We start from the raw sequence: 27,643 nt of genomic DNA, 5'->3' as shown, positions 1-27,643 counted from the left end.
TTTTTCGAAATTTCTGTGATGATGTCAGGAACGCTGTGGAAGCTAAAGAGACTCCTGGCACGTACGATGTTTTGAAGGGACTGTCTTAGTCTCCCAGGCCTCTAACGCAATCATCGCCCGAGCACTTTCCTGTTACCCCTGCGGTCGGCATCACCATGCGATCCAACGCCGTCCCTACCGCCACTACGGATACCACGGTTCAACCACGACGAATCTTGGCGCGCGATAAAAGCGGCCGTCTCTGGTGTACCCATAGATCTCGGAACACCTGGAGAAATGTCGTCATCCTGTCCATCCCGTTCTATCGATCGACCCCCAAGTTCAGCAAAAACCACAATTGATCAGGTCGGTTGATGCCACCGTTCTATCGTAGTGATACTCTAGCGAGGCAACGTGCATCGGAACGGCCGTCCGCTGCTCAACTGTGGCCATCCCACAAGGTTGACGAGTCCTCGCCCTTCTCGGATGTCCAGCATTCGCGGCGATATGAATGGCCATCCGCATGTTCTTAGACTATCAATCGTACCGAGAAGCCTCATAACTTTGGTAGGGAGCACCCTCGGGTCCCCGGTGAAGCAAAAAGTTGCCCAGTCGATCGAGCGCAGCGACACCTCGGAGAGAGCCATGCCCAGTCCTTTTCGACCCAGCCTCGCGGAAGCGGCGGTCCATTTCTGCTATGGCTGCCTCCATAACCTTGGCGAAAGCCACCATGACTCCTGGGAAGATATCAGGAGAGAAACGCCGGAGGATACCTGCATAAAGCTGTTTCTCTTTGAGGAAGAGTCGCATGAGCTGGAAGATGGGCTGTAGTACGCTACTGAAGTTTCGACGACGGCGCACGAGTCGTGGAGCATCGATGGAAATAACCTGCTCGAATCGGAACGCAAACTCATTCGCCTGCATGGCTGCCTCAACCCTTTGTCTCTCCCGCGCAAAAGGTGTCGATGCGCCAGGGTTGTCAGGTGTGAGTCGCCCCCGCACCTGGGCCAGTAGCCGCTGTTGCTTGTCCTTGAGCCGCGCCGTGCGCTGAGCCTCCGTCGAGGGGATGGTGAGAGCAGCTGTGGCGAGACCGTGGCTGGCTAGCAGGTCGTGAGGCCCATGACGGATAGACCGTTTCAGGTTGAATAGCCCTGGAAGAAGCCGAACGAAAGCACGTCGGCACCCTGGTTCTGGTGGCTCATGTTCTCCTTCATGACAGTAAACAGGTCACTATCCAGGAAGGCAGGTGGACGATCCGATGTGAAATTGCCGTACGCTGGGTGGAAGCCGAGTGGGTAGAAGGTATAGTTGCTCCTGTAAACTCCCCAGCCACCCGGTTACGGTCGGCAAGTAAACATACAGGAGGACCTGGTCTTCCTTCTGCATCGGGATGCTTGTTTGCTGCAGTGCAATGAACGTCAACAGCCAGGGCATAGGAGACGTGGCTGATGTTGTCGAGGTTATACTTCGCCTCAAGGGCCTCACGCAACCGCATCAGGCCAGGACTATACAACGCATCATGTTCTCTCTGGTCCTCCGTTGCTGGTACAGATGCTGATGATGGAGGTAGACTGGGTGGCGAGACGTCTGGCGCTTGCCTTGGACGGACGTCGCCACTACCGTCAGTATCTGGGCTCAACGGCTGCTGCTGGGAGTTGTCTTGCCCATCGTATTGATGCTCTGATCATCTTGTAGCTGAGTCCCGTTATGTTGGCCCACATCAGTGTTCTCGGATTCGTTCATCCATTCAAGGAACCTCCGCTCCCGCTCTTCATCACCATCACCATTGTTGTCGTCGTCACCATTGTGCCTGTTCGCGTCGGCTTCGCCGTCAACAATACCTCGATAATCCGTATCGATTCGCCCTGGACTGAGGCTAGGTGGTATTTGAGAAGCAACATCATCGTCCGCCCTCTCCGACACGAACAGGCTATCGTTGTCTTCCACTTCGACGGTTGGTTGATCATCGTATAGCTCGTCGAGCTCATCCTCTCGTTCCTCCCCTCTAATTCGCTCCCATCCTTGCTGTGTCGCCGGCAAACTATTGTTTCTCCATCATCATCACCGTCGTCGGTCTCGTTGGACTCGTCGTCCAGACCGTCGAGATAGGCTGGCCTGATGACTGTCTCTTCTTCGAGGTTCGCTATGCCTTCGTTGACTTCTATGTTGATGTTGGCGCCATAGTCGTACGCGTGGAAGGCGGGCTGATGATCGGTCCAGAAAGGGTCGTCTTCTACGGAGAACCTTTCGAGGAACTCCGTCCAGCCATCCATGAATAGTGTCTGGAATATGACCCACTTGTCAAAGGCAATCATCTGCGTCTCCTTGCCTCCGAGGGCCCACTCGGCTCAACACCTTCACCAAGGAGCTCACCTTGAAGGAAGATGTCCTTGATGTACGATGCGAGTAACAGAGCACGGCCCTGTACGAGGGCAGTCCTCGTATGTGTTGTATCGTGTCGTCGGCGGGGGTGGTTGGTCCCAGCAGCTCTCTGGCTTGGATGCATGACGATGAACCAAGCTTCGAGTGGCGCCGGTGGCAATGCGGAAGGTACGGCCGCTCAGGTCGAAATCGACGCCCTGCACATGCTTTGCGACATATGGGGCACTCCAGTGGCGAAAGGATATTGTGATATTGTCAAAGAAGTGGCTAGACCGGCAGATCGGCCGACGCGGTAGACCGACGATGCTAACGAAATCGAGCCGAAATACGGGGTAATAATCGTCGTCCTCGCTCGCCGCCTTTGACCCTGTCTTCTTGCTCCCATAGTCCAATACAACTCGGCGCTGGAGGAGGTCAAGAGCACGTGTCCCGTCGAAGGCTTCGTCGTTCGTCTCGTCGATGAGCTCGTCAGCTAACACGACATGTCAGTCAGACACCCCAGACAATTTGAAAAACTAGCAGCGCGTTCTGGCTCAGGTTCTAGGTGGGGAAGAGCGTAGGAAGGAAGGGAAAGGACTGAAATAAGTCACTGCTCCTACACGCTCTTCGAACAATGCTGTGCCATACCATACATCCAGGAATCACCGGCGCGACGGTCTACCCTCCAGCCTCTTTGAAACTGGTCTGTAGCGTCTTCTGTGCTGACTGCACTCCTTGGATGCTCGCGGGCTCCTCGAGATAATGTTCATCGGCCGAGAACGGCGATATAAGCTCTCGCGCCTCTTCTTGGTCCTCGCCGTCATCAATGTCAGGACCATCAGAGCGAACATCGAATTCGATTTCTTCTGGAAGCCCTAAGCACGACATGGTAGGCTTCTCAGCGTCCGTCACAACGGTTATGTTGACCAACGAGAGGTGACCCTGATGCTCAGAGGATGCTGACTGGTGACGAAAAGGATATGAATTAACATGAAGGGTACGGGGGAATGACAATACTGAGGAATACACACTACTTGTTTCTGTCAGGAATATTCCATCATCGTCACCTGCGAAACTGCTCGCTGATTTATAGGATTCGGCTACTGTGCAAACTGGTACGGCTAGACGCGAGACGCGTCGCTCTGCCTCGTGCTGTCGTGGTCGCAACTGAAGCTCTTTACCAAAGGGACCGCGTCTTCAGTAAGGTTCGAAAGGAGAGCAGCTACCGTACCTACCGCCAGCTTTACCCCGAACACATCCATAAACAACCCGGGCCGGCATACCCAGGGTTAGGTGTCCGAGCGCGCGTGTGGCTGATGTCAAAACCTGAAATATACAGCGCTATCTCATGCATCTTCTTCGAATTATCACACGGAATGACATCAAATCCCTCGTGATGCCCTTATGCAAAGGGTTAGGGCGAAACCCGCGGGAAATGAGGTGGCTTGCTCGTCACAGGCACTATGAAACTCTGCAAGCTTATCACAGTTTAAAACAACAAGGGTACTCTACCCCCAGTCCAGTTCTTTCCGGCCTATCCGCATCTTTTTCCCTGTGTTTTCAACCTTTACCAGTGTCTGACTAGCCATCAGTTCCAGCAGGAGCGTACAAGTGGTCGCGATAGGAACGATTTTGGCCTAGCCTAGCTGTATCAATAACTTCTCACGGGTTAAAAACAATACATTTGGTCAAAAATTATGGCTTTTATTATCATTACTATTATTTTAATTACTGCTGCTTATTGTTTATTTATTGCTGTGCGACTGCCGATGGTTCGCCGGATTGAATCGTATATCTTTTGGTATAGGGTATGGCTCGCTCGTCGTTCCCAGCTGCCGCCCCGCCTGCCCTGCGGAAGGATCAACGCTTACTTCCGGACGTCGCTACAGGCCCATCCATCCAGGATGATCTCTTTTGTGGCTGCGAGCTAAGGGCTTGTTCCTGGTGACGCTGGCGTTGTCGTCTCGCCCTAGTCATCTGGGATTGGCTAGGGCTTGGCCGCCCGTTCGGTAACGTTGTCCTGGTTGCTGGTGATTGGTGGATCCAGCCGTTCCCAACATCTCCCTTTGGTAGTTTCTGCAACGGACGGCCGACTTCAGCTGCAATGTAAGACTTCTGAGGAGGTGGCTGATAACCGTGATCCGCGGCATTCCTTGCATGTGTTCCGTCTTGGTGGCGGGGGGCTTCTCAGTGCCGTCTCCTGGGCTGGAGGCAATCCAGCGAACGGCGGCAACGAAGGTGGCTGCTGTTGAGGATGTCTTGATGGCTGGCGCTGTTGCCGCCGCTGCTGCCGCTGCTGCATTCGGAGTAATAGGTCTTCTTCCATGGCCATTGTGCGCCCGCTGTCACGCTGTGCCCTGTCTGCCGTGTTGATCGGAACAAACCTTTGCGAAGATGGGGGCTCGATGATACGGCACCCTGTTGTTGACGGAGCACTTCATTCGGGACGTGGCTGATACGCTCGTCTGGCAAGTGCCGCTGCTGTTGCTGCTGATCATCGTGTTCGGAAATTGCAGTGGCGGACGTCATTCCTGCCAGGATCCTCTCGTACCCTGGTATGCCGCCTGGATCGCTTGGAGTGCTTCGCCTGACCAAGGATTTCCTTCGTCAGACTCGTTGCTTTCCACTGCTTTGCGGCATCGATCGGAAGCCCATGCGAGGACAGCATGATCGATATAGGCACCAAGTTCGCTCGAGGCGTACACGCCTCTCAATGCAGGATTCTCCTTCACCTCGGGAATATTTCCCAGCTGACTACAGATAGCTCGTGTGATGGCCGAAGCCGGTGGTCTGTGGCGCATCTCAGTCTGCGGCTGGTGAATCGCGTCATCCGCGCCGATGCGTTCAGGGATCGAATCCTCCCACACCGGACGAAATGCAGGACCAACAGCGTGTTGGACGATGTGAAATAAGCCCATCCAGAGATCGCCGGTGCTGAAGCGTTCTGCATATTGCTCATAATGTTCTTCTGGCATCAAGTCGAGATAGTGTTTCGTCGAGGATCCCTGAACTCGGTCATATGGCTGCGGACGTAGTCGAGGACCTGCCTTTCCAGGGTCCGTGAACGCAGGTCGAGCCAGGACGCGACATCGTCGGCGCCATCGACATCGTCGTCTTCTCTGAGCCGAGTCCACCAATCGTCTCCATAAGCAGTCGCCTTGAGACTTTTGATCGCAGGCACCAGGTCTTCTCGTCGTAAAGGCTTGTTGTTCTCGTGAAGACCGATGATATCAGCGGGTTGGGTGTTGACCCAGCGCACTACATGGTCCATGACCTGTGCCATGACCTCGCCTTCCTCCTTTTTGATCCGCAATAAAGGCTGCACATCCGGAAAACGAAGAGTAAGGTTCTGTTGAAGATGGCGGCAAAGACTGTCATAGGCTTCCTTGTCAAGCGAGGTCAGAAATCCGGTTCGCCGTGTTGCCTTTGTGCTCGGTTTGCCAGTGGAAGGAACCGATGGAGTGGAGTTGCTATCGCCGCTGCTACTGTCCTCCTTGGGATAAAAGACTTGGTATACATCTGCAGCATCATAGGTGTCGTTTTTGAGACTGCAGGCGAGCATGGTCCAGTCTGAAATCTGAATGGACTCAGAGGCGGAGGCAGGAAGTGCCCTTAAAGTTTCGAGTATCTGATAGAACGTATCGAACCAATACTGCTCGTGCAGGACGATGGTACACCCAAGTTAGCCACATATTATTCTAGGCAAGGCTTGATCCGAGACTGTCTGGGGTGGGAGAGGTGAATGAATAAATGGTAGGTCCATCACGGATGTCAAGGGTGAGTTACTCACATCGTCCAATCTGTACCCTGCGATCTGATACCATTTTGAAATGTTGAATGTGGTTCTCCCCAGAGAGGTTCGACACCAGCGGGTAATGCGAGGTCTCCACCGCTCGCTTCTCCACAGCGTGACGAGACGGCTGATGGGAAAGCGAGCTTCACTTGTCAGGCACAGGATATCCAACATCCTTTTCTCGATACCCTTCTTGTTGACATTTTTCTCGGCAGAAAATAGAGTGGGGTCCCGGTCAAAGGCGGAGGCGAGCTGTAACCAGATCTGACCATGTGTATCGGGCAGGGTGAGATCGCGACGGTTGACACGAAGCTTGATGTCAAGTTCGACTGGTAGAGTGTCTGTGTATAAGGATGAGTATTGTTTGTTATGTATGTATAAGTAGTATATCAGGTAGAAGATCTGCGGATTGGGGGTGATTGAAGAGGGGTCACACCTTTGTCGTAAAATTCGCAAATCCACCACAAATCGCTCGAATCAGAATCCGTCTGTTTCACGTAGTCTTTCAGAGCCTCGATGCGATGCTGGCCGGCCATGAGCTCAGGTTTCTCGTCGCCGTTGAAGTCGGCCCAGTTTTTGAAGGATAGCACATGCTGACGTCGGTCTTGGGCAGTGCTCTGATCAGCGTCTGGGATGGCGTCGATCATTTTTTGAACGGCGGCAGCACTGCAGGAGACCTGGACGTAGTGCTGCTCGGCTCGACGTGCGAGGCCGCCATTCTGGAAAGAGCGACAAAGATGGGCGACGTGATTGCGGTCGAGGGGCCTGTTGTTGCCACGAGACCAGGCGGAATGGAGGAGATGGATGGGCAGCTCAGCGACGGCGAGGCGGTAGGGCTCCGCCTGTTTCCTCAGGAATCGACCTCGGTGAAGGAAGGTGGAGGAGGCTTTGGTGACTTGGCGGGCTTAGGTGGTGATGATGGGGTATCGTCGGGGACGGGAAGTAGGGAGGAGAGGTGGATAGACGGGGTTCACGGGAAGGGTGGGTAGGGGTAGTTTTCAGCCGTTTGGAGGGCCGGGGATCGGGGTTGGATTTGGGAGGTAGAGGGCGACCAATTTTGATCATTGTTTGTGATGATTGATTGATGATTATTATTATTGGGATTTATTGTTTGTGATTTATTTTATTTGATGTGGGATGTGGAATTGTAAAAGGGTAAGAAGCAACAGGTGGGAAGAGATGAGGGTTCGGGTTATTATATTGAATGGGAGTGTTAAGGTACAGGGGGTGGGGAAGGTGACTAATTAAAAGAAAGGAAGACGGGAGACGGGAGACGGGAGACGGGAGACTTCTGGGCTGCTAGTCAAGAATTAGATGTCGTCAAGAAGTGGCCAAAGGAGCATAGATGGTAGTCAGGGAGAACGAATGAGAAAGGTGGAGGAGAGATGGAGGCTTAGAGGTTTGAGGAGGGGAGGGTGCGCACGGACACCTAAACCCAGGTTTAGGTGGGGAGGGCGTCCAAAAATGGCAAGTTTACTGGTAGGCTTCTAAAATATTAGGGGCTCGTGGTATGGATAGCCCAAAGACGCATAACTTTTAACCCTAACCGGGACCGGTTCGGGGTGATCTTTGACTGCAATTATCAGTAGGGTTATCCTGGATAGAATCCCAGGGGATAGAAGGCACTAGGGCTGGCTGGCTATCCTCCAAGGTATAGCTCTCTTGCATAAGAAGCCCCTAGAAGAGAAGAAGCCGGGCTTCATCTAGGGCAGCTTGCAGTATATGCTGCAGGCTAGGGAGGCTAAGCCGGTTGCCTCTATAGAGGATAGTCTCCCCTTCCCAGCTGATATAGCCGGGCTGGGCCGTATTGGCCTTGGCAGCTATGCCATAGCTACGCAGCCGAAGGATAAACTGCATAGGGGTCGTATCAGCCCCAGCCGGGCTATTTAGCATGCACCTAGTTACGAGCTATTGCACTAGCTCAAAATAACCAGGGCTTGCCTCTCGAGCTTCTAGAAGAGAGCTTCCAAGCTCGGTATGCTGCTGGATAGCCTTATCTCTTTTTCTAGCTACTTCCCGCAGGATAAGTAGCCTAGAAATAGATACTAAGGCAGAGAAAAAAGGGGTAAAGGTCTCAAAGCCTAGCCAAGAGCCATCAGGGGATATACTAAGCACAGTAAGAAAGGAGACCATAACGCTATCAAATTCACTATCCTTAGTCTGATGATCTAGGATCGAGATGAAAAGCGCCAAGGTCCTTTCTTTTACCCCCTTATAAAGCCCTATAACCTTATGGCTAGAGAAGTTGCCTTTAGCTAAGAGCCAGGCCTCTTCTAGGTCATCAAGGTTATCAGATAGAGCCTTATAGCTAGCTAGCTGCTGCTGGCTTGCTTTGAAAGGTGGCCTCTCTGCGGGCTCAAGGTTAAGGCAGCGGAAGGTATAGACTAGAAGCTGCTTTGCTACTATGGCATAGCGGTCTTGCGTAGCCTTCTTATACCTATAGCTAAAGGGCTTCTTTGCTGGCTGCGAGGCATCTTGCCGGTTAACCTCAAAGAGAGCATTCAGAGGAATCTCATTAGAAGCTATAAGGCCTATAGCTTCTTGAATAAGCTCCTCAAAAGCCTGCAAGATAAAAAAGCAATCTAGCTCAGAGGTCTCTTTTAGAGATTCTTTAGTTAGGGTAAGGTCAAGAGAAAGCAGCTCTCTTAGGAAATCCTTTTCCCCACTAAAGTCAGCTAAGTGCCTTGCTGATCCTAGCCTTCGAAGCCAAGGGTTAGGAGCAGTAAAGTCATTTAGCTGCTCTATAGCCTCGGCCTCCTTGCTTCTGATAGCTAGGGCTTGGGCCTCAAAGGCAGCCTTGGCTTCTAGAAGAGAGAGAGCTTCAGAGCTATTACCTTCTAGCAAGACCTCAAAGTATTCACTGCGAGGCCCTTGCTTGAAGAGTTGCTGATAGGCTACGCCGGCTCGCCAATAGCTTTCAGTAGCTATAGAAGGCTGCGAGGCTGCTGCCTTGGAAGGCCGGCCGTCTTGACCCTTCTGCTGGACCTTGTGAAAGACCCGTAAGTGCTCTCTAATTCGGCGTAGCTGGGAGCCAACATAGAAGCAGCTAGGCTCAAAGGTGCAGCGGAAGCCCTGTTGCATAGGCTCTCCAAGTTGTGAGATAGGAGGGCCTGGAGGAATAGGCTTAGGTAGCCTTATAAGGTCCTTCTGGCCCTGAAGAAGATCAAGCTTAGTAGCTTGCTCTAGGGTAGGCTTGATCTCTTGGAGGGAAAGCTGATGAGGCTGTTGGCGGAGGTGTTGTTGAATTTGGTTAAAAAGAACTGCGGTTTTGCAAGTCTTGCAAATTAGAAGGGAAAAAGCCGGGATATAAGTAAAATAATCTATAATTATAAGACTTATAGATAACTAAGATATAAATAAATAATACTTTTAGATAACTAAGATATAGATAGAGATAGAAATTAGAAGTAAATAGCTAGGAAGAGTTAAAGTCTTTATAAAGAGGTAAAAGAAAAGAATAAATATAGAGGTTAAAGCTTATTGGCTAAGGAATTATCTTAATTGTGGCTGGCGAGGTGGTTAGTGTGGCTAGATAGCTAAGTTGTGGCGGTGGTTGGGAAATTTTAGCGTAGCGCTAGTTGCACTGACCACCCTATTAAAATTTCTCTTTTTTATCTTTAAATAATTTTAAAAAAATTAAGAAATAAGATATAAGAAAAAGGACTTTATTTCTAAAATCCTTATAGCTTAAAGTTATATATATCTCTTTTGCGGAGCCTTAGCCCTATAGGAACCCTCTTTTCTAGAAAACGTCGGCTGGTCGAGAAAAAAACTGTCGGCTGCCCCATGGTCTGCTAGCGTAAAAAAAATCTCCCATACAAAAAAACTGTCGGTAGCTCAACCGACGGTTTTAATAGATGATAGGGTTATTCTACGCTAATGATGTCTTATGGAAATAAAGCATACGAAATATCATTTAACCCTCAACATTTATGTTTTAGGGTTTATATTTTAATCTTTTAATTCTTATTTCTTTTCCCTTTCTTTCTTTTCCTTTCTTTTTCTTTTCACTGGCTAAGCCGGCTAACCCTAACCCTAACCCCAACTGACGTTCGAGTCCAACAACTGCCCCAATGATGCCTAGGCTCCAGTCCGACACGTCGAGGGTTGACTTCGTTGTTCAAAGACATGTGGAAACGCGAAGAGCTGGAGAAGCGAGCTGTCTGCAAACACATGCAAGTTGAAGATGGAGACAGCTGCACAACTCTTTCCGTTCGCTGTGGTATCCGTGGTGCCGAGTTTCTCAAGTACAACACCAAAGCCAATCTTTGCGCCAACCTCAAGGAGGGTGACTACGTCTGCTGCTCTGCCGGAGATCCCTACAAGCCCCCCGCTCCAGAGCCCGACGCTGATGGCACGTGCAAGACTCATCTCATTGAGAATGGAGACTCATGTGACTCTCTGGCCAAGAAGAACGGCGTTACGGTCAAAGACATCGAGAATTGGAACGCCAAGAAGACCTGGGCTTGGACTGGCTGCAAGGACATGCTCATAGGATACAACATGTGCGTCGGTCCAGGCTCAGCTCCTATGCCTCCTCCACAGAAGGGAGCCGAATGCGGACCCCTTGTCCCAGGTACGAAACCACCCAAGGATAGCTCGACGTCGCTGGCCGATCTCAACCCCTGCCCTCTCAAGGCTTGCTGTAGCAACTGGGGCTTCTGTGGTGTGTTTCCAGATCACTGCAAGATGAACTCCCCCAAGGACGGCGGTCCGGGCACCGGAAGCCGGGCTTCCAGAACACCTGTGTCTCTAACTGCAACTACGAGATCAAGGAGAACTCAGGACCACCAGCCGAGTTTGGTAGGATCGGCTACTATGAGGCATTTGGTCTTGAGCGGGACTGTCTGTGGCTCAAAGCCAAGGACGCCAACACCGACGGCTCCTATACGCACATTCATTGGGCGTTTGCCTCGATCGACCCCAATACCTGGAAGCCCGTCATCAAACAAGGCAAAGACCAGTGGGCCGACTTTAAGAAGCTCAATATCAAGCGTATTGTTTCCGTCGGTGGATGGGCTGACTCTACCGAGCCCGACAAGTACAACATTATTCGGTCTGCCATTATCCAGAACCGCGAGGCTTTTGCCTCCAACCTTGCTCAGTTTGTCAAGGACGAGGATATTGACGGCATTGATATTGATTGGGAGTATCCCGGTGTAAGTCTCTCACACATTCCATAGAGATGGTCATTCTGACTTGTACTAATATCATGTCAAACAGGCTCCCGATATCATGGTTGGCGGCAAACCAATCGGCCAGAAGACTGATGGCCTCAACTACCTGAGATTCCTCACAGTCCTGAAAAACAAGATGCCCTCGGGCAAGACAGTGTCAATTGCAGCGCCGGCCTCGTATTGGTACCTCAAGCAGTTCCCCATTGATCAGATTGCCAAGGTCATTGATTACAGTAAGTAACGCTACCTCTGTTAAAGACACGTTACAGCTAACAACCTTGAAGTCGTTTTCATGACTTATGATCTCCACGGCCAATGGGATTATGGGAACCCAAATGCCTATGATGAATGCCCATCGGGTAAATGTATTCGAAGTCATGGTGAGAAATCTCCGAGATTAGAGACATGTCCAAAATTCCAGCACACTAACTCATGATTCTGCGCTTAGTCAATATGACTGAGACCAAAAATTCTCTCTCGATGAGTATGTGGTATCAAAATCTTAGTTGCAGTAAACCTATCAGTACTGATTCAGCGCCTAGTTACCAAGGCTGGCGTGGACAACAACAAGGTCTTTGTTGGCGAGTCTAGCTATGGAAGATCCTTCCACCTGGCCAAAGATGGATGCTATGGCCCCATGTGTGAGTTTACTGGTTCTAGAACCGAGTCGGATGCGAAGCCTGGGAGATGCACAAAGACGTCAGGCTACCTTGCCAACGCCGAGATCAATGAGATTCTTCTCTCCGGCAAGATGTCCAAGGCCTTTTACGACAAAAATTCTCAGTCAAACGTCATTCTCTACGAAGGTCTGTTCTAATATCTGTCTGCGCTTGGAGATTTCAACGCTGATAGTGCCAATGACAGGAGACTATGTGAGCTACATGACGCCGCAGACGAAAAACTCGAGACGGGATGTCTGGAGAAACCTCAACTTTGCCGGAAGCATTGACTGGGCCGTCGATCTGCAGGATTTCACGAAAACCGACTTTGAGGCCATACCGGAACGGCCCAAGTCCGGAGAGGGCTGCATCGAGGGAGATGATCTGACTCTCGACACAGAAGATCTCTGTAATTTCTCATGCAGATACGGCTTCTGCCCCGAAAGTCTCTGCGAATGTACTGGGAAGGGTAAACTGAGAGACCTGCCCTCGACTACCAACAGGGACAACGTGGAAGCCTACGATGTGCTGAACGTCGACCTGAATCGTCTTTGCAAGTTCGCATGCAAGTATGGCTACTGTCCGCCCGACACATGCCAGATTGTCAACCCTAGCCCCGGTGAGGAAGAGGAAGATGAGCGCGTCCCAGGTGTGGTGACAGTGCCTCCCGACTACGACGAAGACTCGGTCAAGAACAGAGACAAGAACGACAAGCAATGCTACATCTACAAGGATGGCTACCAAGAGCCAAACCAACTCGATGGTTGCAAGAAGGCTTGTCAAGAGACGCTAGACGAGGCTGCGGAAGAGGGCAGAACCAGCAACTACGGCTGCATACTCTGGAGCCCTCAGAGCAAGGGTGGACGCGGGAGTATACCATGGAGGCGCCTCCCGTCGAGTGGCAAGCTCATCACTGGAGGCCAATGTAGCTGTGATAACTGGCTTTTGAATGACATGATGGACACTTTCATCGAAGCTCTGCCCGCCATCGCCCAGGTACGTTGCTTCTCCATTGCTGTCCGTACTAACAAGTATCCTTAGATCGGTTGCTTTATCCTTATGTCGGCCCTCAAGCTCGTCATAGACGTCGGTTTAAGCATTTTTGGAGGCAGAGCGCTTACTGCTGGCGTTGGTGAGTGTCGGCTAGCTTCCTCGGATTCTTACAGCTCGTGCTAACACTTCCAAACAGACATGGCGCTAACAGCAGCCGAGTTGACCAACTATGTCTACTCCAAGGGCGAGGATCCCCTAGGCGCCTTCTCGTGGTGGTTGAGCCCATGCGGCGGAACCGATCTAGTGCCAGACGAGATCAAGCAGGTCTTCGACATTCTGAGCAACGCACCTACAGGCAAGTCGAGCTACAAGCAGCCCAAGAAGATCAAGAAGCACAGCGGCAAGAAAGGTGATGAGGGGAATCCTCGATCTCAGCCAGGCACAGGCACAACGCCCAAGCCCAACAACCCCAATCCGAACCCCAAGCCCCCAAAGAAGAAGAAGTGCAAAGTGCCCCCGAAACAGCAGACCAAGGTTTTGGGCCGCAAAAACATCCTCCAACTCCAGAGCTGCGACAGCAATGATGATAGGGTCACAGAGCAATACTTCTTCACCACCATGACATACCATCCCAACGCGGCTATCCACGAGGTTAAGCCGATTTGCTCTTCCAAGTGGAGACAGGCCTGCTATCACTACAGCTCAGCCATTCGGGAGAACTCTCAATGGTCCACGCTGACCTGCCCCCAAGCGGCTGCAACAAATTCCCGCCCGCATCCTAACGCGGAAGCAACCGGCGCCTGGAAAAGTGAACACCACAAGTCCTGGCAGGACGAGAAGTATCGTAAAAATACCGATTGCCACAAGGATGAATTCCCTCCTGCTTATTTCCTGGAACCCGACGATCCTGAATGGAAAGAAGGGGGTATAACCAAGAAGGGGCAACGCATTCGTTATATGCTCGGTACTGATAACACAGGGGCTGCTTCCATGTGGAGGAATCTTTGTTGGGGGCCAGCTCTCAAGGAGTTATCTGAAACCTTGAAGGATTATCAAGACATGTGCGAAGCGTCCACCAAACTGGTGACCATACCACTCCCGCAGGGCAAGGGCAGCAGGTACACTATCGAGCCCGTCATCAACATCCGCCCCGCTATGGTTCTTGAGAAGTACGGACATGTATCGGCGCCAGCCAAAGACGACGGTCTCTGGGAGAACGATTGCTGGCCCAGCGCCATTGCCAAGACGGATCCTGGCTTTGCCCTGTTGGCCATTGATGACTGGTATGACAAGAACCCGAATGCGAAGAAGTGGGACTACAAGGAGCCATACGACCCACCAACCAACGGTGACAAGGCCTAGAGGTGCTTTACTTGTCTGATAGCTACAACAGGTGTTTGCCCGCGAGGGGGATGGTCTTGTTGCACTGTACATATTAATTTGAGTGTGAAAGACCTGGTGCCTGCCTTGTTTTTGTTCCCTTGTTATGGATAGTACTCGCTGATGGTGCATCTCGTGCCAAGAACGATGATTAATTACCCCGTTCGTATCGACTTTATAGGTGCCTCAGGCTGCCCGTTGACCCTTGCAGCATCTCGCTTTATAAATACCGTTCGACCTGCTCAACCAACCCTTCTTTGAACTTGCCTCTTGCATCAGACCAGGCCTGCCACCCTCGTTTCAAGCTACACTTCAGCATTTAAATTAACCACAATGCCCGAACGGAGCTCATCCCCACCCATGCCTCCATCATCTCCGCCCTCGACAGAGGAGTCTGATTTTGAATCAGACGACTCTGATCACATCCCCACCGAACCTGCCTATTCCCCCCAGGAAATGGTAGACATCTTTGTCGATTTCTACAACTTTCTCAAGACCATCCACTTTCAGGACGTCAATCTTAAGATGCCACCGCCGGGTGGCTGGCCAAACATTATCGAGTCGGTTGTCTCGCCAAAACTGGAACGAGTTTACCAAGTCATACGACATCTACCTTATTTTGAGGACGCCCCGGAGGCCTTTGTTCACTACAATTCACGCCTCTTCGACTACACTCGAATGTCCCTCCACGACGTTGATAGACACTTTGATCTCATGGAGGATCTTCTCCGAGACTTTCACTACTCTAAGAGAAGAGAGATGGATATCGACACCTCTAACACTTTTCCTTTTTCGAAAGGTTACGAAACAGGCGGAAAAGCAATGTATCTCAACGTCTGGGACGGCGAGGTCACTGAGGACACACTTTTTTTGGACTTGGATGAACCCATTGACATCAGGTCCTACTTCGACAGACTTCGGGAAGACTTTGAAAATCTAAGACTCATCCCTTGTTATAATAGGAGTGTGATTGAGAAAAATGTTCCAGAGCACGCTGGAGTGATTACCGAGGAACAAGTCTCGGCGCAGCCGGAAAAATGGGGGACAGACCTAGATGTTCAGTATATCAGGCAACTCTACAGGAGTTTTGGATGGCCTCATGCTTTTCGTAAAGACGAGGCTATCGAGGCGGTTGACCAGCTGATGGAGAAAATCAAGGATAAACGCGGTGAATGGCCGTTTATGTGTGGCTTTGATGAGGGCATACCTTATCAATCATCATCTAGGTAAGGTAGCGCGCCTCAGCATGTCAACAGTAGTGGCAAAAGCTGTTGAAATGAGCATGTTGTATTAATTGAAGAAGAAAGACTGGTGTTAACCCGCGGAAACTATTGACAAGAAGGCATCCACATCCTCGCCATCAACGGATCGGAATAGCCATTGATCCGTTACACAATGGATCTCAGCAAACATGAAGACGGCCGGCACCGGGATGGCGCTGTCTGTTGAAATGAGCATGTTGTGTTGATTGAAGAAGAAGAAAGGTTGGTGTTAACCACCGGAAACTATTGACAAGAAGACATCCACATCCTCGCCACCAATGGATCGGAATAGCCATTGATCCGTTAAACAATGGATCTCAACACGTTGATCCTACGCGCATTCGGGAGGACGGAGACAAATCGCACGACGGATGCCGCTACAGCTGGTCAATACTTATATAAATGCCCTTTGCAGAAGGCCAGATGTTACTGACAACCCTCCCTCCCCTCAAGGCTATCAAACTCTTTACTCAACATCAATACCTCATTTGCTCCTGTCTCAGGAAAACAGCAGATGCCTACATCCGACGTCTACATACAGTGCTTCCAATCCCTCTATATATCGACATCAAAAATGCTGAAAACGCTTGCAACGTTCCACCTTAATATTGCCTACGAGGAAAAGGGCAACTCGCATGGTCTGCCGGTTGTCTTGGTTCATGGATGGCCGGATAATCCCCGCTGTTGGGATAAAATCATTCCCAGACTCATCGAGCTTGGCTACCGAACCATAGCACCGTATCTTCGCGGTTGCTCACCCACAACCTTCCGTTCAGCACAGACGCTGCGAAGCGGAGCAATCGCAGCCATTGGGCAAGACTTGGCGGACTTAATCGAAGGGCTTAACCTGAAGAATGTGCTAGTGGTTGGATACGACTGGGGGGCGCGGGCTGGGTACGTGGTTGGCGCTCTCTTTCCAGAACGCGTTTCTGGTCTGCTTGCTATTTCCGCCGGCTATGCTACGTCAAAGCCTATCCGTGAGTTGCCCTACGAACTCGCAAGTGCTTATTGGTATGAGTGGTTTGTTGCAACGAGACAAGGCTGCAAAGCAATGGAGGAGGATAGGCTTCGTCTTTGCCATTACCTCTGGAAAACATGGTCACCAGGGTGGGAGTTCACAGAGGCTGAGTTTCAAGCTGCTGCCTTATCATGGAATAACGATGACTGGGCTCCCATCAGCATCCACGCCTACCTACAGCGATGGGGTGAAACTACTGGGGCAGCAGAGCACCAGGAACTCGAAGAACAGTTGTTTCAAAACCCTCCAGTTCAGGTTCCCACGATAATGCTTCAGGGAGAAAATGATTCGGATAATCTTCCTGCAACCTCCGAGGGCAAGGAGCAGCTCTTCCTTCAAAGTTACGCGAGACATATCGTACCCGGAGTAGGCCATTTTATCCCTCGCGAGGCACCTGAACAGGTCCTGAATGCAATTCAACAGTTGCTATCTGCCAGGTTGTCAGGCCAGCTTTGAGAAAGACGCTTCGATAGCCCTAGTTGTGATTAGTGTAGTTAATGTAGAAACGCCAGCATAATAACGGGATATGATGAAATATCGCGCGATAGGTGTGAAAGGTCAGAGATCGCATCCTACATCTTTTTCAAGCCCGAATCAAAACGTATCGTAGGTGACGATGCGTTAGTGACGATGCGTTAACGTACCCGTTGAAGTATAAGTCTCAACAGTCTTCTGGGGGTAACCCCATTTTTGTTTTAACAGGTTATGAGCCCGGTTAGCCTAGTGGATAGAGCTTAAAAGCTAAAAGAAAGCTAAGCCCGCAGAGGTTGCGAGTTCGATTCACACTGAAGCCACACTTCTGCTGCCGGAGAAATAAGCCACGAAATTCAAAAATGCCCCGGAAGAGAGACCTGAGACCCGCTGGAGTGCCTAGAAGAGCCACTGAGCCAGAAGCCTATTGAGCCCGCGGGAGTGTCGAAGTATAAGTCTCAACAATCTTCTGGAGGTAACCCATTTTTGTTTTAACACTGCGACACCGTGTCAGACAATTGGCTCCACAGGGATCATTGATGGCGCCAGTCAATTGATGAGAATTATCTAAAGAACAAAAGAAATTGAACAGCCATGTGTTCGGGCAGAGCTATTTAAGCTCATATCGTTAGGATTGGAATCCTTGATGCGACAAGTTGGATGTGAAACCGGATACACGACCCCAAAGTACGGGCCGCGTTTCATATCCAGTCGCACGAACCTAGTGGTGATATGCGACACGAAGTCAAGGCCCTGAAGGGCTTTTTTGACAAATTGGCCAGCAATCGCCGAACCAAAATTGCAACCATAAAGGTGTCATCTATCAAGGCTAACCCAAGCATCACGGTGACCGGCTTGCTCGCGTCTGAAGTCCTCGTCCGCAGAAAGCCTACAATCGCGATTTTTTCTCCCTCGTCACCTCGTCGCAACAGAGAATTTCAACAGCTGCGGCTAAACTCATTGTGGCAGTTGATTTGAGGCCTGTTTATCCCAAGATCCTTGACCACCGTCGGATCCGATAGCTCGATCTGCAGCTAGGTGGCCTCATCCCCGCGTCATCTCCAACTATCGGATCCGAAAAAGTTATGGCCATTCCCTTCACGACTTACGAACTCATTAAACAATCGGGAAACCATCAAGGGGGAATCTCGTAAGCACAGGGGGATAACGTCCATAATTGGCGCGTGTCCCATCATGCAAGGCTAAGCAGTACACGGACACTACCTTATTGATTGACATACGTGCCATGGCGGGAGCTTGGCTGAACCTCAGAACACCTACTCGTGGCATGCAACCCCTTGAGATGTACAAGAATAGCTCACATGTATTTGAGTTGACTCGATCCATTTAGATAACATGATAACCAGCCAAAAAAATCTCTGGGGGCCAGAGTATCCATGGCGCTTCCAATCTGCTCTAGAACGGCCAAGGGGATAACTGCTGAGCTCACAGGAGCGGCCCGGCTGTGCATTCTCGGAGCCTGTCAGAGCCAGCTATGCATCTGCAGCGTCCGGATGACCGGCAAGTATTGGCACGCGAGCTTGCACAGTAAGCAATCTTACAGACAGAAACGGTCTTAGGAGGCAGCCGGCTCATGCATGAGGGTTACATTCACCTGTTGGCGCTCGACTAGGGTTACATTGGGCTGTCCCACGGCCCGTGCCCTTTGCTGTACCCCAGGTTTTTTCCCCTGACCCCAGCAAACACCATGGGGTGACACCGCTGGGATTTTTTGCTCACCGTCTCTAATATGTAGGACTCGCACATTATTTATCTACGAAGAAATGGCTCCAGAAAGTCACCTTTGCTCCCCCTAAAACTTCCCACCTTCGCTTGGTCTCGCATCTCCATGCTAGTTTAGCCTACTGGTGCGTACGTTGGCACCATCGCGTTATCCGCATGCGCTACTCGTCTGCGAGGCATAGCAGACCGTCACCCAATCTTCATAACCCATCGTTGTGCACAAGCTCCCCTCATTCTCGGCTATCATGGAGGTTAGACACGAGTTGGTTCCTGCTTCTGCAGATGGGCGGCCAACAAGAGCAATATACGTCTTGGAACGGGCTTTTTCAGTTCCTTCTTTGATTGGGAGTCTTCTCATCATCATCACATTCTGCAGGGCCCGAGGTTTTCGCAAGCCCATCAACCGCCTTATCTTTTACGCGACCTTCGGGAATATCATGTCCAACGTTGCAGTAATAATGGCTGATGAATTTCTCTACAACCCCACAGAGGCTGGTTGTAAACTGCAGGCTTTCTTCATTCAAATGTATTACTTTCCACGTTTTCCGTTGCAGCCAAGAGCTACACACAGTCCACTAACATCCAATGATCTAGGTTCATGCCTGCTGATGCGTACTGGTCATTGGTAATGGCTCTCAACGTTTATCTTACCATCTATCATAAGTACGACGCGCAAAGGCTGCAGAGAGTAGAGGTTATTTACCTGTTTTGTTGCTACGGATTGCCGTTTATCCCCGCCTTGACATTTATCTTCATAAATGATCCTGCAAGGGGGATGTTTTACGGTCCGGCCAGACTATGGTGTTGGGTGACACCAAAATGGGTAATTGTAGCAATGGCTACATTGCATTGTCCTGTCTGGTAAGTCTTTTTCCCCATTAGTGATTTGGTGCGCCGGATCTGACAAGTTTAGGGTGGCTATCGTTATCACCTTCGCAATATATTTCCGCGCAGGGGGCGAAATACTCCGGGTACGAAGCTCATTACGCTCCTTGAGCAGTCGATCTCAGGACGGCCACCAGTTGGATAATAATGAGACCGCATTTCCAAAGACGGCTGAAGTTGTCGTGCCTTCTGCGGTCCTTCCCCATTTTCATCCCAGGGCTCCCCACAGCAGCACTCTCCATCGACCCTCAGTCTCTTCCGTCACAGTATCTACGAGAGCCAGACAAGTTGAGACTTACGAACAGAATGATGTTGAGTCTTCTAAGCAAACGTGCGATATCCGAGAGATCGAAAATGCCACGCAGCAAGGCCGTAAAGGTCGGAGGCTCCGGGCCGCTTCTGACACTGACACCGCTGTCTGGTCATATGTGAAGTGCACGCTTCTTTTCTTCACTGCACTCCTCGTCACCTGGATTCCGACAACATTGAACAGACTGATCGCACTTGTGAATGGCAGCAATCTTGCGGGCCTGGAGATTCTTACTGCTATTGTACTGCCACTGCAAGGGTTTTTCAACGCTGTAATTTATGCCTATACATCAAGGGAAGAGTTCAAAGGGATATGGAGGGATATTCGTACCAAGCTGCCTTCTTGGGAAGGCGACGAGGTTTGGAACTCTACGAGAGGTGGCAATTTATGTCTGGTGCAGCTTCACGCTCCGGTTCACAGTAGGTCTGACCGTGAAGCTGAGACTGAAAGCACGAGAAGACTTGCGCAGTGAGAGCTATAGTAACCGCGTTGACAACGCCCGTGTACAATGCACGAGAACAGATGACTCCCAGTGAAGCTTTAAAATTAAAAAGGGGTATATAAACATCCTACTATCGTAGTAACTTGGAAGGATCTGTTGAAATGAGAAGATGCTTATTGCTTAATTCATATCTCGAAGTGAAGTAGGGGAACCACTATTTATGTACAGGCACGATTTCTTGTAGAATGTTCCTCCTTCTTCCACACCTTGCCACCGACTTGGTCGCCTCACACTTGTGATCTCCAACACCCTTGAGCTGTGGGAAACCTCCCGACCGTACCGAGCCCCACATCCGCCCCAACTTCTGAGATTGATTGATTCCATCTACATCCTCATAGAAATTCTTTCGGATTGATCAATGACTTCCCAATCGGTACCTATAGAGATCTCGTCCGAGGCTCTCAACGGGTATGATGATAGCAGCTTTATCAATGAAGATAATAGCCTTCAAGAGCATGAGGGTGATAGCACCCGGAGACCGGCTTTTCTGCCCGCCGAAGACCGAGGCTTCGATTTTCAACCCTTCCAAGTGCCGCGACGAGAGCTTCTCATCAATAAGCTGCCCCAGAGCCCGCTGATACTTTTCCAACACTTTATACCTATTTCCCTAGTCAATAGCTGGGTCAAATACACTAATGACTGGGTCAATAGCCGACTCCAGAGTGGCGTTATTGATAGCCAAGAACACGAAATAACAGAAATGTCCCGCCTCCGCGCCTGGAAGCCAACTACGGCTGCAGAGATATATATCTGGCTTGGGATCCTTATTTCCATAGGAGTCCATGGCGAAATATCAGTCGAAGACCATTGGAAGGCCTCTCAGCTAGGGGATCAGCGGCCTGAACACTCGATCATTAAGTTCATGACTTATGACCGATTTCAACTCCTTCATCGTCATCTCCGGCTCTTTGACCACACCAAATTCACTGACGATGACGATTTTCCTATTATCTTCCAGTGCGTTGAGCTGTGGTCTCAACATATTCAACTCGCAACAACAGAGCTTTGTGATCCGGGCTCACATCTTGCCGTAGACGAGGGCATGATCCGATATACCGGAAGGAATAAGCAAGTTACATACGTCCCCAATAAGCCTATCGACACAGGCCTCAAAGTCTGGATAGCTGCCCAGCTAGGCCTCTTCATGAGGTGGATTTGGCACCAACCTGGCGCAAAATACGGCCCAGTTGGCGTTGAGAGGAAGAAGCCAGTATCACAACGGGGGGGGAGGAAAGGCAAGGGAAGAGGCAGCCAACGGAGGGCTCCTAACGAGGTTGACGAGGTCAAGGAAGTTATCCACGTCATCACACAAGACGGGGATAAGATCATGGCGTTAAACTCCACTCAAAGCGTCGTTATTGCCCTTATTAGCCTGTTGCTGGAGTCGACGTATCACGTCTTCGTGGATAACCTCTTCTCGTCTCCAGACCTCTTCCGCTCCCTTCGTCAGCACGGCCACGGTGCAACTGGCACAGCTCGGCCTAATTGTGGCATCTACAAAGGCCTTGCAGACGCCAAAAAGACCGATGAGGCAGGGAAGTCAGGGTTCCAATTTAATGAGATCAAGGTCATCCCAACGGCCGATAATCAGGTAGGAAGACTCGACATTCTTCCTTACAATTCGGCTGATAACTTATCTTCTTCTTCTCCAGGTCAATCAGATCGCTTGGAAGGATAATGCCCTCGTATTGCTCCTTTCAACCGTCTTTACTGGTGATGAGAGATGTGATCGTTGGAGGAGGAGACCGTCAACGAAGACCCCAATGGCACGGCCAATACAGCGCCTTTTTAGTGGTGAGCCTGTCAAGCTTAGAGTTATCGATCCCTACTATTGCCGCTTCCTACAACGACGAAATGAATCATGTTGACCGAGGCGACCAAAGGAGGTCATATCTTGGCTATGATCATCCTATCCGCCGGAGCGCTTGGCAGGCTATTGCTTGGACCTTCTTATTGGATATAGTCTTAGTGAATAGCTTCCTCTTACAGCTGCACGGGGAGCCGGCTTGGGAGCGTTATATAAGCCAGAAGAAGTGGAGGGAATGCCTCTACAACGCGGTCTTCAAGACCTTCCATCCGCAAAGCCGGTCAAGGCGGACTTTTCGAGCCGGAGACGAATTTACGCCCGTGGCACAACATAAGCACGTCCGAAGAGGGAAAAAATCAGATTGTCTTGCTTGCAAAGGGCTTCAATTAGGGCAGACAAGGTCAAGAAGTGCAAGGAGGCCTTTGGCCCCGGTCAGCTACAACAAAAGAAGGCGTCAATCGATTTGGGGATGTGAGCAGTGTGATGTAGCGATTTGTAACTCGAGAGATTGCTGGTACTTCTATCATAGGCTAAAATAAGGGGGGATTAGGTATCTTTGATCCAATGCATTTTAATTGGCTGCACTCTCCCCCCGCCGTGACCTGGCGGGAGGTTTTCCACAGCTCAAGGGCTACATAAAAGAAATGAGGAGGCGTTTTTCCGAGGCTTGGGTTTATAAGTGTCCGGATGAATATTTGTTGCAATGTCCGGATTCCATTCTATCTTATCAGATAAACAGGGGTAGCGTGCTGTTTAACAAGGATAGCCCTCCATCTAAAACCGATGCGTACTAGTGCCTATAAATGACAGGGGTGCTGTGTTCCCTAGACGTGATCTTATTGACTGAGTCTGCCCAAACACAAGCGAAATCCGACACCTAAACCCATTATTGATGTTCGAGTCGAATAACTGCCCCAATGTAGCACTAGGCTTTATAGGGCAGCAAGAACCGTCCTCTCGAAGTGATGGAGGCTCTCGTAAAGACTCGGCCTGGCAAATGTGTTTTTGACATCGTGAGTCTGGAAGAGCAGACGCGGGTTCCGAAAGTACGGGGCAGCTTCGCCTCGCTGCGTCTGGATATGGAACTGGTCCGCCTTTTCCACAACAGCACGCCAGAAACGCGAGAGAGCTTGTGCGGGGAGACTATATGCGAGGTTGAACGATCGGCTCTCGTCGCCTGCTTTCCATCGTCCCGTGGCTGGCCTCTCTTGGTACGAGCGAGACTTGGCATAGATAATTTCGAACGACAGGGGTATTTCTTGACGGAAAGGGTCGGGAATTATCTTATAGGTAGCAGGGATGATGATGTTGTTGTAAAGATCTTTCTGCCGGTCGAGCGATAGAGAATTCGAGGATGCGGACGTCTTCGATCGAGGTGTGCGGGCAGACTCGGGAAAGAAGAGAAAGATAGCAAAGCGGACGCTAGGTATACTAAATGATCCGAATGGGATATGGCGCGTCCTGGCCAGATCGAGCCCATGTGGCTAGATCACCTAGTCCGTGGAAAGATTCAGAGTGAAGGGGTGAAGAAAAGAGAGGCAAAACTCATTCGATGCGCGAATTGCCCCAAGGTCATTAGCTCCGAGCCAGATGCTATCGATGTCCCATCGACGCGCTATCCAGACAGACTCCAGAGAGTATGTAGCTTGCGTCTTCTAGAAGGAGAGCGGTGGGAGCGGTTAATGCTGATGATGGGAGAGGAATCACTGCCATTGTGGGAAAAAGGCACGAGGGTCGTATGCCCCTTGCTTTGCAAAGACATCCGAGAGAGGCGGTAAGTAGCGTTAAAGATGAACCACTCTTTCCTGGAGGGTATGATGTGTCTGCTCGTGCTCATCGTGATCTTCTGGGTGGGCGCCTAAGTGTAATAGTGGGTAAGTATAGTATTCGAGGTTAGGCACGACGGCGATAGAGTCTCACAACTGCATTGAACTCCAAAGACTGTCCGGAATATATTATCGTATATATCGCTCTGTATATCGAGGTAGTCAAGTCCACCTCTGGTTTCCTGGTCGTGAATGGCTTAGAGGAAAGCGTTAAGAGCCGAGCTACTCAGGCCAGGAGATAATGGCTGTAGCGGTGTCGAGTAAAAGTCAGGGGGAGCCCTCCCGGCCGACGAAGGCGATGGACTTGGCGAACCTGAATGGCTTGATGAGGTAGATAGGGATAGGTGGGATATACTAGGCTCGGACGCGGCCGGAGTTAATGGGCGGGCTATGAATTCTTTATTATTGAGTAGTGAGTCTTCGGGAGCACAGGAAGCGGTGGAACCAGAGGACGAGTCCAGAGAAATAGGTGTAAACTTAGATCCTCCATCCGACTCTGGCTCGGGTCCGGACTCGGGTCCGGACTCGAGATCGGACTCCAGGGGAGGAGATACGAAAACGGAGGAAGTGTTGCGTAATATCAGATTCGCGAATCCGGGGATAGAAGATTCGCGAAGGTTTGTATCTCGTTCGCCCTTCGATGATGCTGTTCGTCTTTAGCCGGGTCTAGTAGTATAATGACGCAGATGCGCTGACGGTCGTTGAGAACTCGCGAAACCGCTTTGGGAATGACGATGATCACCTGGTCTAGATGATCTTATTCTTTCGGCGAGCGATGGATCCGGCGAAACAGTGCCGCCCACCAAGGTGACTTCCGACGCCCCAGCTGGCGGAGGAGTTGGCCCGGGGAGTCTCGGGCTTCGACGTCGCGGTGGTTGCAGTGGCCGCGCCGGTAGATGGTGACTGCCATTTCGCGTAGGAGTTGCTTCAGTAGTCGGGATGGAACCAGGTCGGTCAGCAAGAGTTTCTTGGTTGGGGGAAGCATCATTATTGTTATCATGGCCTGGCAATGGTGGGCGTCTACTGATGAGCCTGATGAAAGGGTTTTGTCGATATTCCCGGTGGTGCTGCTCTTGGATTTTCTATAGCCTCTTTTCGCGACGCGTCTTGGCTTATTCTCGTTTGCGTCTCTTTCTTTCATCGGCATTAATGGGGGGACGGGCCATTAGGAACTTTGCTTTACTTGATGATGGTGGTAGCGGAGGAGGATATTTTCATGGGAGAACCGACTTATCAAAAACGCTGTGTTTGCAAACTGCTGATGCGTTCTGTTTACATTGGCCATTGTTGCTTCAGCTGATAAATGAGCATGTCAGGGATTCACGAGGGTATTAACTGAAGCGTTTACTAGGGAACCTCCATCTGAGTTTCGGTGGCGTATAGCTAGGCTGATGGTTGGATGCTCGAGGATTAGACGAGGGAAGAAGTAGGGATTATGGAGGCTAGCTCTTGACTGGAAACAGGGGCAATAAGATGAAGGATATTAAGTAAGCAAACACGGATTCCAGATGCTTATTACGATTGAGTTTAATAATTAACCAGCTGTTGGGTTATTGTATGGTTGATGGAATTCGTAGAGTACTCAATTCCTAGTAATGACAGCGGTGCTTCTGACGACACTAGTCCTCCATTGACTTCTTAAAGCAAGCGAACTATTGAATTAGGAAACTAAAAAATCCCCTCGATTAATTTGATTATTATTTTCACGCCCTGACTTCTGCAGATATGAGTGCGGTTATATGCATGTACGTATGTGCAATGTGAGTGCGGTCACAGACGCTTGACGCCATAGTATAGGGTAGGCAATACTAGTCCAGTCGCCAGCTAGATAATCTTAATTAGCGCTGCCTTCAATCTAATATTGACATTAGACAATAGAGACATCTATACTAATAGGCCTCTGTAATCACAGTTTATTACTGTGTAGGCATGGAAGTTGTTCTCGATTCTTACTGACCGCGACAATTTCATCGAGTTCGAGGCAGCAGTGGTCAGAAGGACGAAACGAACCAGGGTAGTGTCGCCGCAAAGCGTCCATGGGATTGGTCAATGAAACGACAAGGATACCATCGCCCGCTAAGACCAAAGCGTCCTTCCGCCCCACCGTGCAGGGGTACTGTCGCCGTCAACGTGAGATATCATTGGACCACTATCTTTGATAGGGATACTGTCGCCGCGAACAGCAAGTTTCATTGGCTAGAAGCAAAGATGGATCTAACTACATTCGGTAGCCCAAGAGCTGTACTACAGAGCCAGAATTGGATTCCCTCAGCAAATTCGATCTTTCAACCAGCATAATACGCGCGATAGAGGATTAAAATGAGAATTGAATGACCGAGCATACGAAGCGAGTCTCTTTATACCTGATAATACTTTTTTTTATGTGAAATAAGCTTTTTTGGGTTTTTAGTAGATTTAAATGTCGATTTTTCACCGACTCTGTGGATTTCACTAAGTCCCACGCGACCTCGCCAACCCGACCACACTTCCATGCGCGGATCATTTCCCACCTAAATTACGCTGCAACAATTACATCTCAACCCCGTCAGGGGTCTCCTCTTTCACTAAAAGAGTCCCCAGCAGTAGTGGCTAGGAAACCCTACTAGGGAACTACTAATTAAGGCGTAATTACTTATAATACTATAAGCAATTATAGTAATTACCCTATAATTACTAATAATTACTCTCGCGATTACTTTAATTATAGTACTAAGTAAGGTAACTACCCAGGGAATAACTAAAGTATAAAGAATACACTTATTATACTTTCTTATATACTAGCTACCTTAGCTATTAATATAACTTAGTTATACTCAATACCTTAAGCATATTACTAGATATGACTTATGTATACTTACTTTTAGAGTACGCGACCTAATTTACTGCTAATATAAACCAGAACGACCGGTTTATCCATAGAGGACCTACACGATCGTCACATATGCGGCGTAGCTATAACCGTATACTACGTCGAGCAGTTCAATTGCCGCACTACCGTTAGCCGGGAGTTAACTGAGTTTCAGATCGGCTAAATCCATAGTACTATAGTAGTCCTTGATGTCCTTTAGCGTCTGTCCTGTTATTTAATACTCATGCCGGAAATGCGACTTAATACTAGCACCGGGCCGAATTGCTGCTCTATAATCACAGTAGATAAGCATCCGGTACTCCTCATTGAGTTAAGTAATATTATCCATGCTCTACTATGTTGCCTTTAGTTAATAACTAAAGCTTTTAATGGAATAAGTTAAAAATACTATTATAGAGTCCTTTTTAACTATAAACCCCTTTCCTCTATAACCCTAACCCTAACTAGCTACTAGCTAACCCTAACCCTAGTATTAGGAAATTATAGACTAATTAGCGACTTGATCTAACTCTAAGCGATATTACTCCAAAGCATAGACGGCAAAACATGATTTATATGGGCGATTTTACTTAAATCGCCGGAGAATAAATTGTCAGGGGAAGGCGCAT

General features: G+C 49.9%; 8 protein-coding genes across 8 annotated transcripts; 6 read left to right on the top strand and 2 right to left on the bottom strand.

Annotated features, from left to right (window-relative positions):
* Positions 1–516: 516 nt before the first annotated feature.
* Positions 517–1,413, bottom strand: LRP88_15012 (uncharacterized protein; the record flags this gene model as incomplete). The annotated part of the gene is made up of 3 exons (XM_083251343.1): positions 517–1,075; positions 1,147–1,293; positions 1,340–1,413. 3 exons carry the CDS (start codon positions 1,411–1,413, stop codon positions 517–519), a joined length of 780 nt encoding a protein of 259 aa, XP_083092903.1.
* A 273-nt stretch (positions 1,414–1,686) lies between these two features.
* Positions 1,687–1,953, top strand: LRP88_15011 (uncharacterized protein; the record flags this gene model as incomplete). Its single annotated transcript, XM_083251342.1, has 1 exon — positions 1,687–1,953. The coding sequence occupies one exon, from the start codon at positions 1,687–1,689 to the stop codon at positions 1,951–1,953; it is 267 nt and encodes an 88-aa protein (XP_083092902.1).
* Positions 1,954–4,865: 2,912 nt separating this feature from the next.
* On the bottom strand, positions 4,866–5,902 carry LRP88_15010 (uncharacterized protein; the record flags this gene model as incomplete). Its single annotated transcript, XM_083251341.1, has 2 exons — positions 4,866–5,294; positions 5,372–5,902. 2 exons carry the CDS (start codon positions 5,900–5,902, stop codon positions 4,866–4,868), a joined length of 960 nt encoding a protein of 319 aa, XP_083092901.1.
* An 821-nt stretch (positions 5,903–6,723) lies between these two features.
* LRP88_15009 (uncharacterized protein) lies at positions 6,724–7,566 on the top strand (the record flags this gene model as incomplete). The annotated part of the gene is made up of 2 exons (XM_083251340.1): positions 6,724–6,999; positions 7,531–7,566. The coding sequence occupies 2 exons, from the start codon at positions 6,724–6,726 to the stop codon at positions 7,564–7,566; spliced, it is 312 nt and encodes a 103-aa protein (XP_083092900.1).
* A 2,695-nt stretch (positions 7,567–10,261) lies between these two features.
* On the top strand, positions 10,262–14,324 carry LRP88_15008 (uncharacterized protein; the record flags this gene model as incomplete). Its single annotated transcript, XM_083251339.1, has 8 exons — positions 10,262–10,799; positions 10,838–11,292; positions 11,357–11,543; positions 11,595–11,675; positions 11,853–12,116; positions 12,175–12,965; positions 13,011–13,101; positions 13,159–14,324. The coding sequence occupies 8 exons, from the start codon at positions 10,262–10,264 to the stop codon at positions 14,322–14,324; spliced, it is 3,573 nt and encodes a 1,190-aa protein (XP_083092899.1).
* A 351-nt stretch (positions 14,325–14,675) lies between these two features.
* On the top strand, positions 14,676–17,078 carry LRP88_15007 (alpha/beta fold hydrolase; the record flags this gene model as incomplete). The annotated part of the gene is made up of 3 exons (XM_083251338.1): positions 14,676–15,510; positions 15,569–15,597; positions 16,146–17,078. The coding sequence occupies 3 exons, from the start codon at positions 14,676–14,678 to the stop codon at positions 17,076–17,078; spliced, it is 1,797 nt and encodes a 598-aa protein (XP_083092898.1).
* A 2,003-nt stretch (positions 17,079–19,081) lies between these two features.
* On the top strand, positions 19,082–20,503 carry LRP88_15006 (uncharacterized protein; the record flags this gene model as incomplete). Its single annotated transcript, XM_083251337.1, has 3 exons — positions 19,082–19,362; positions 19,431–19,697; positions 19,750–20,503. 3 exons carry the CDS (start codon positions 19,082–19,084, stop codon positions 20,501–20,503), a joined length of 1,302 nt encoding a protein of 433 aa, XP_083092897.1.
* Positions 20,504–20,891: 388 nt separating this feature from the next.
* LRP88_15005 (uncharacterized protein) lies at positions 20,892–22,211 on the top strand (the record flags this gene model as incomplete). The annotated part of the gene is made up of 1 exon (XM_083251336.1): positions 20,892–22,211. One exon carries the CDS (start codon positions 20,892–20,894, stop codon positions 22,209–22,211), a length of 1,320 nt encoding a protein of 439 aa, XP_083092896.1.
* Positions 22,212–27,643: the final 5,432 nt, after the last annotated feature.

The sequence above is a fragment of the Fusarium phalaenopsidis genome (genome assembly GCF_050370095.1).
Source record: "Fusarium phalaenopsidis strain FUZ10S chromosome Unknown contig_32458, whole genome shotgun sequence".
Lineage (NCBI taxonomy): Eukaryota > Fungi > Ascomycota > Sordariomycetes > Hypocreales > Nectriaceae > Fusarium > Fusarium phalaenopsidis.
This window is presented reverse-complemented; position numbering and strand designations above follow the sequence as displayed.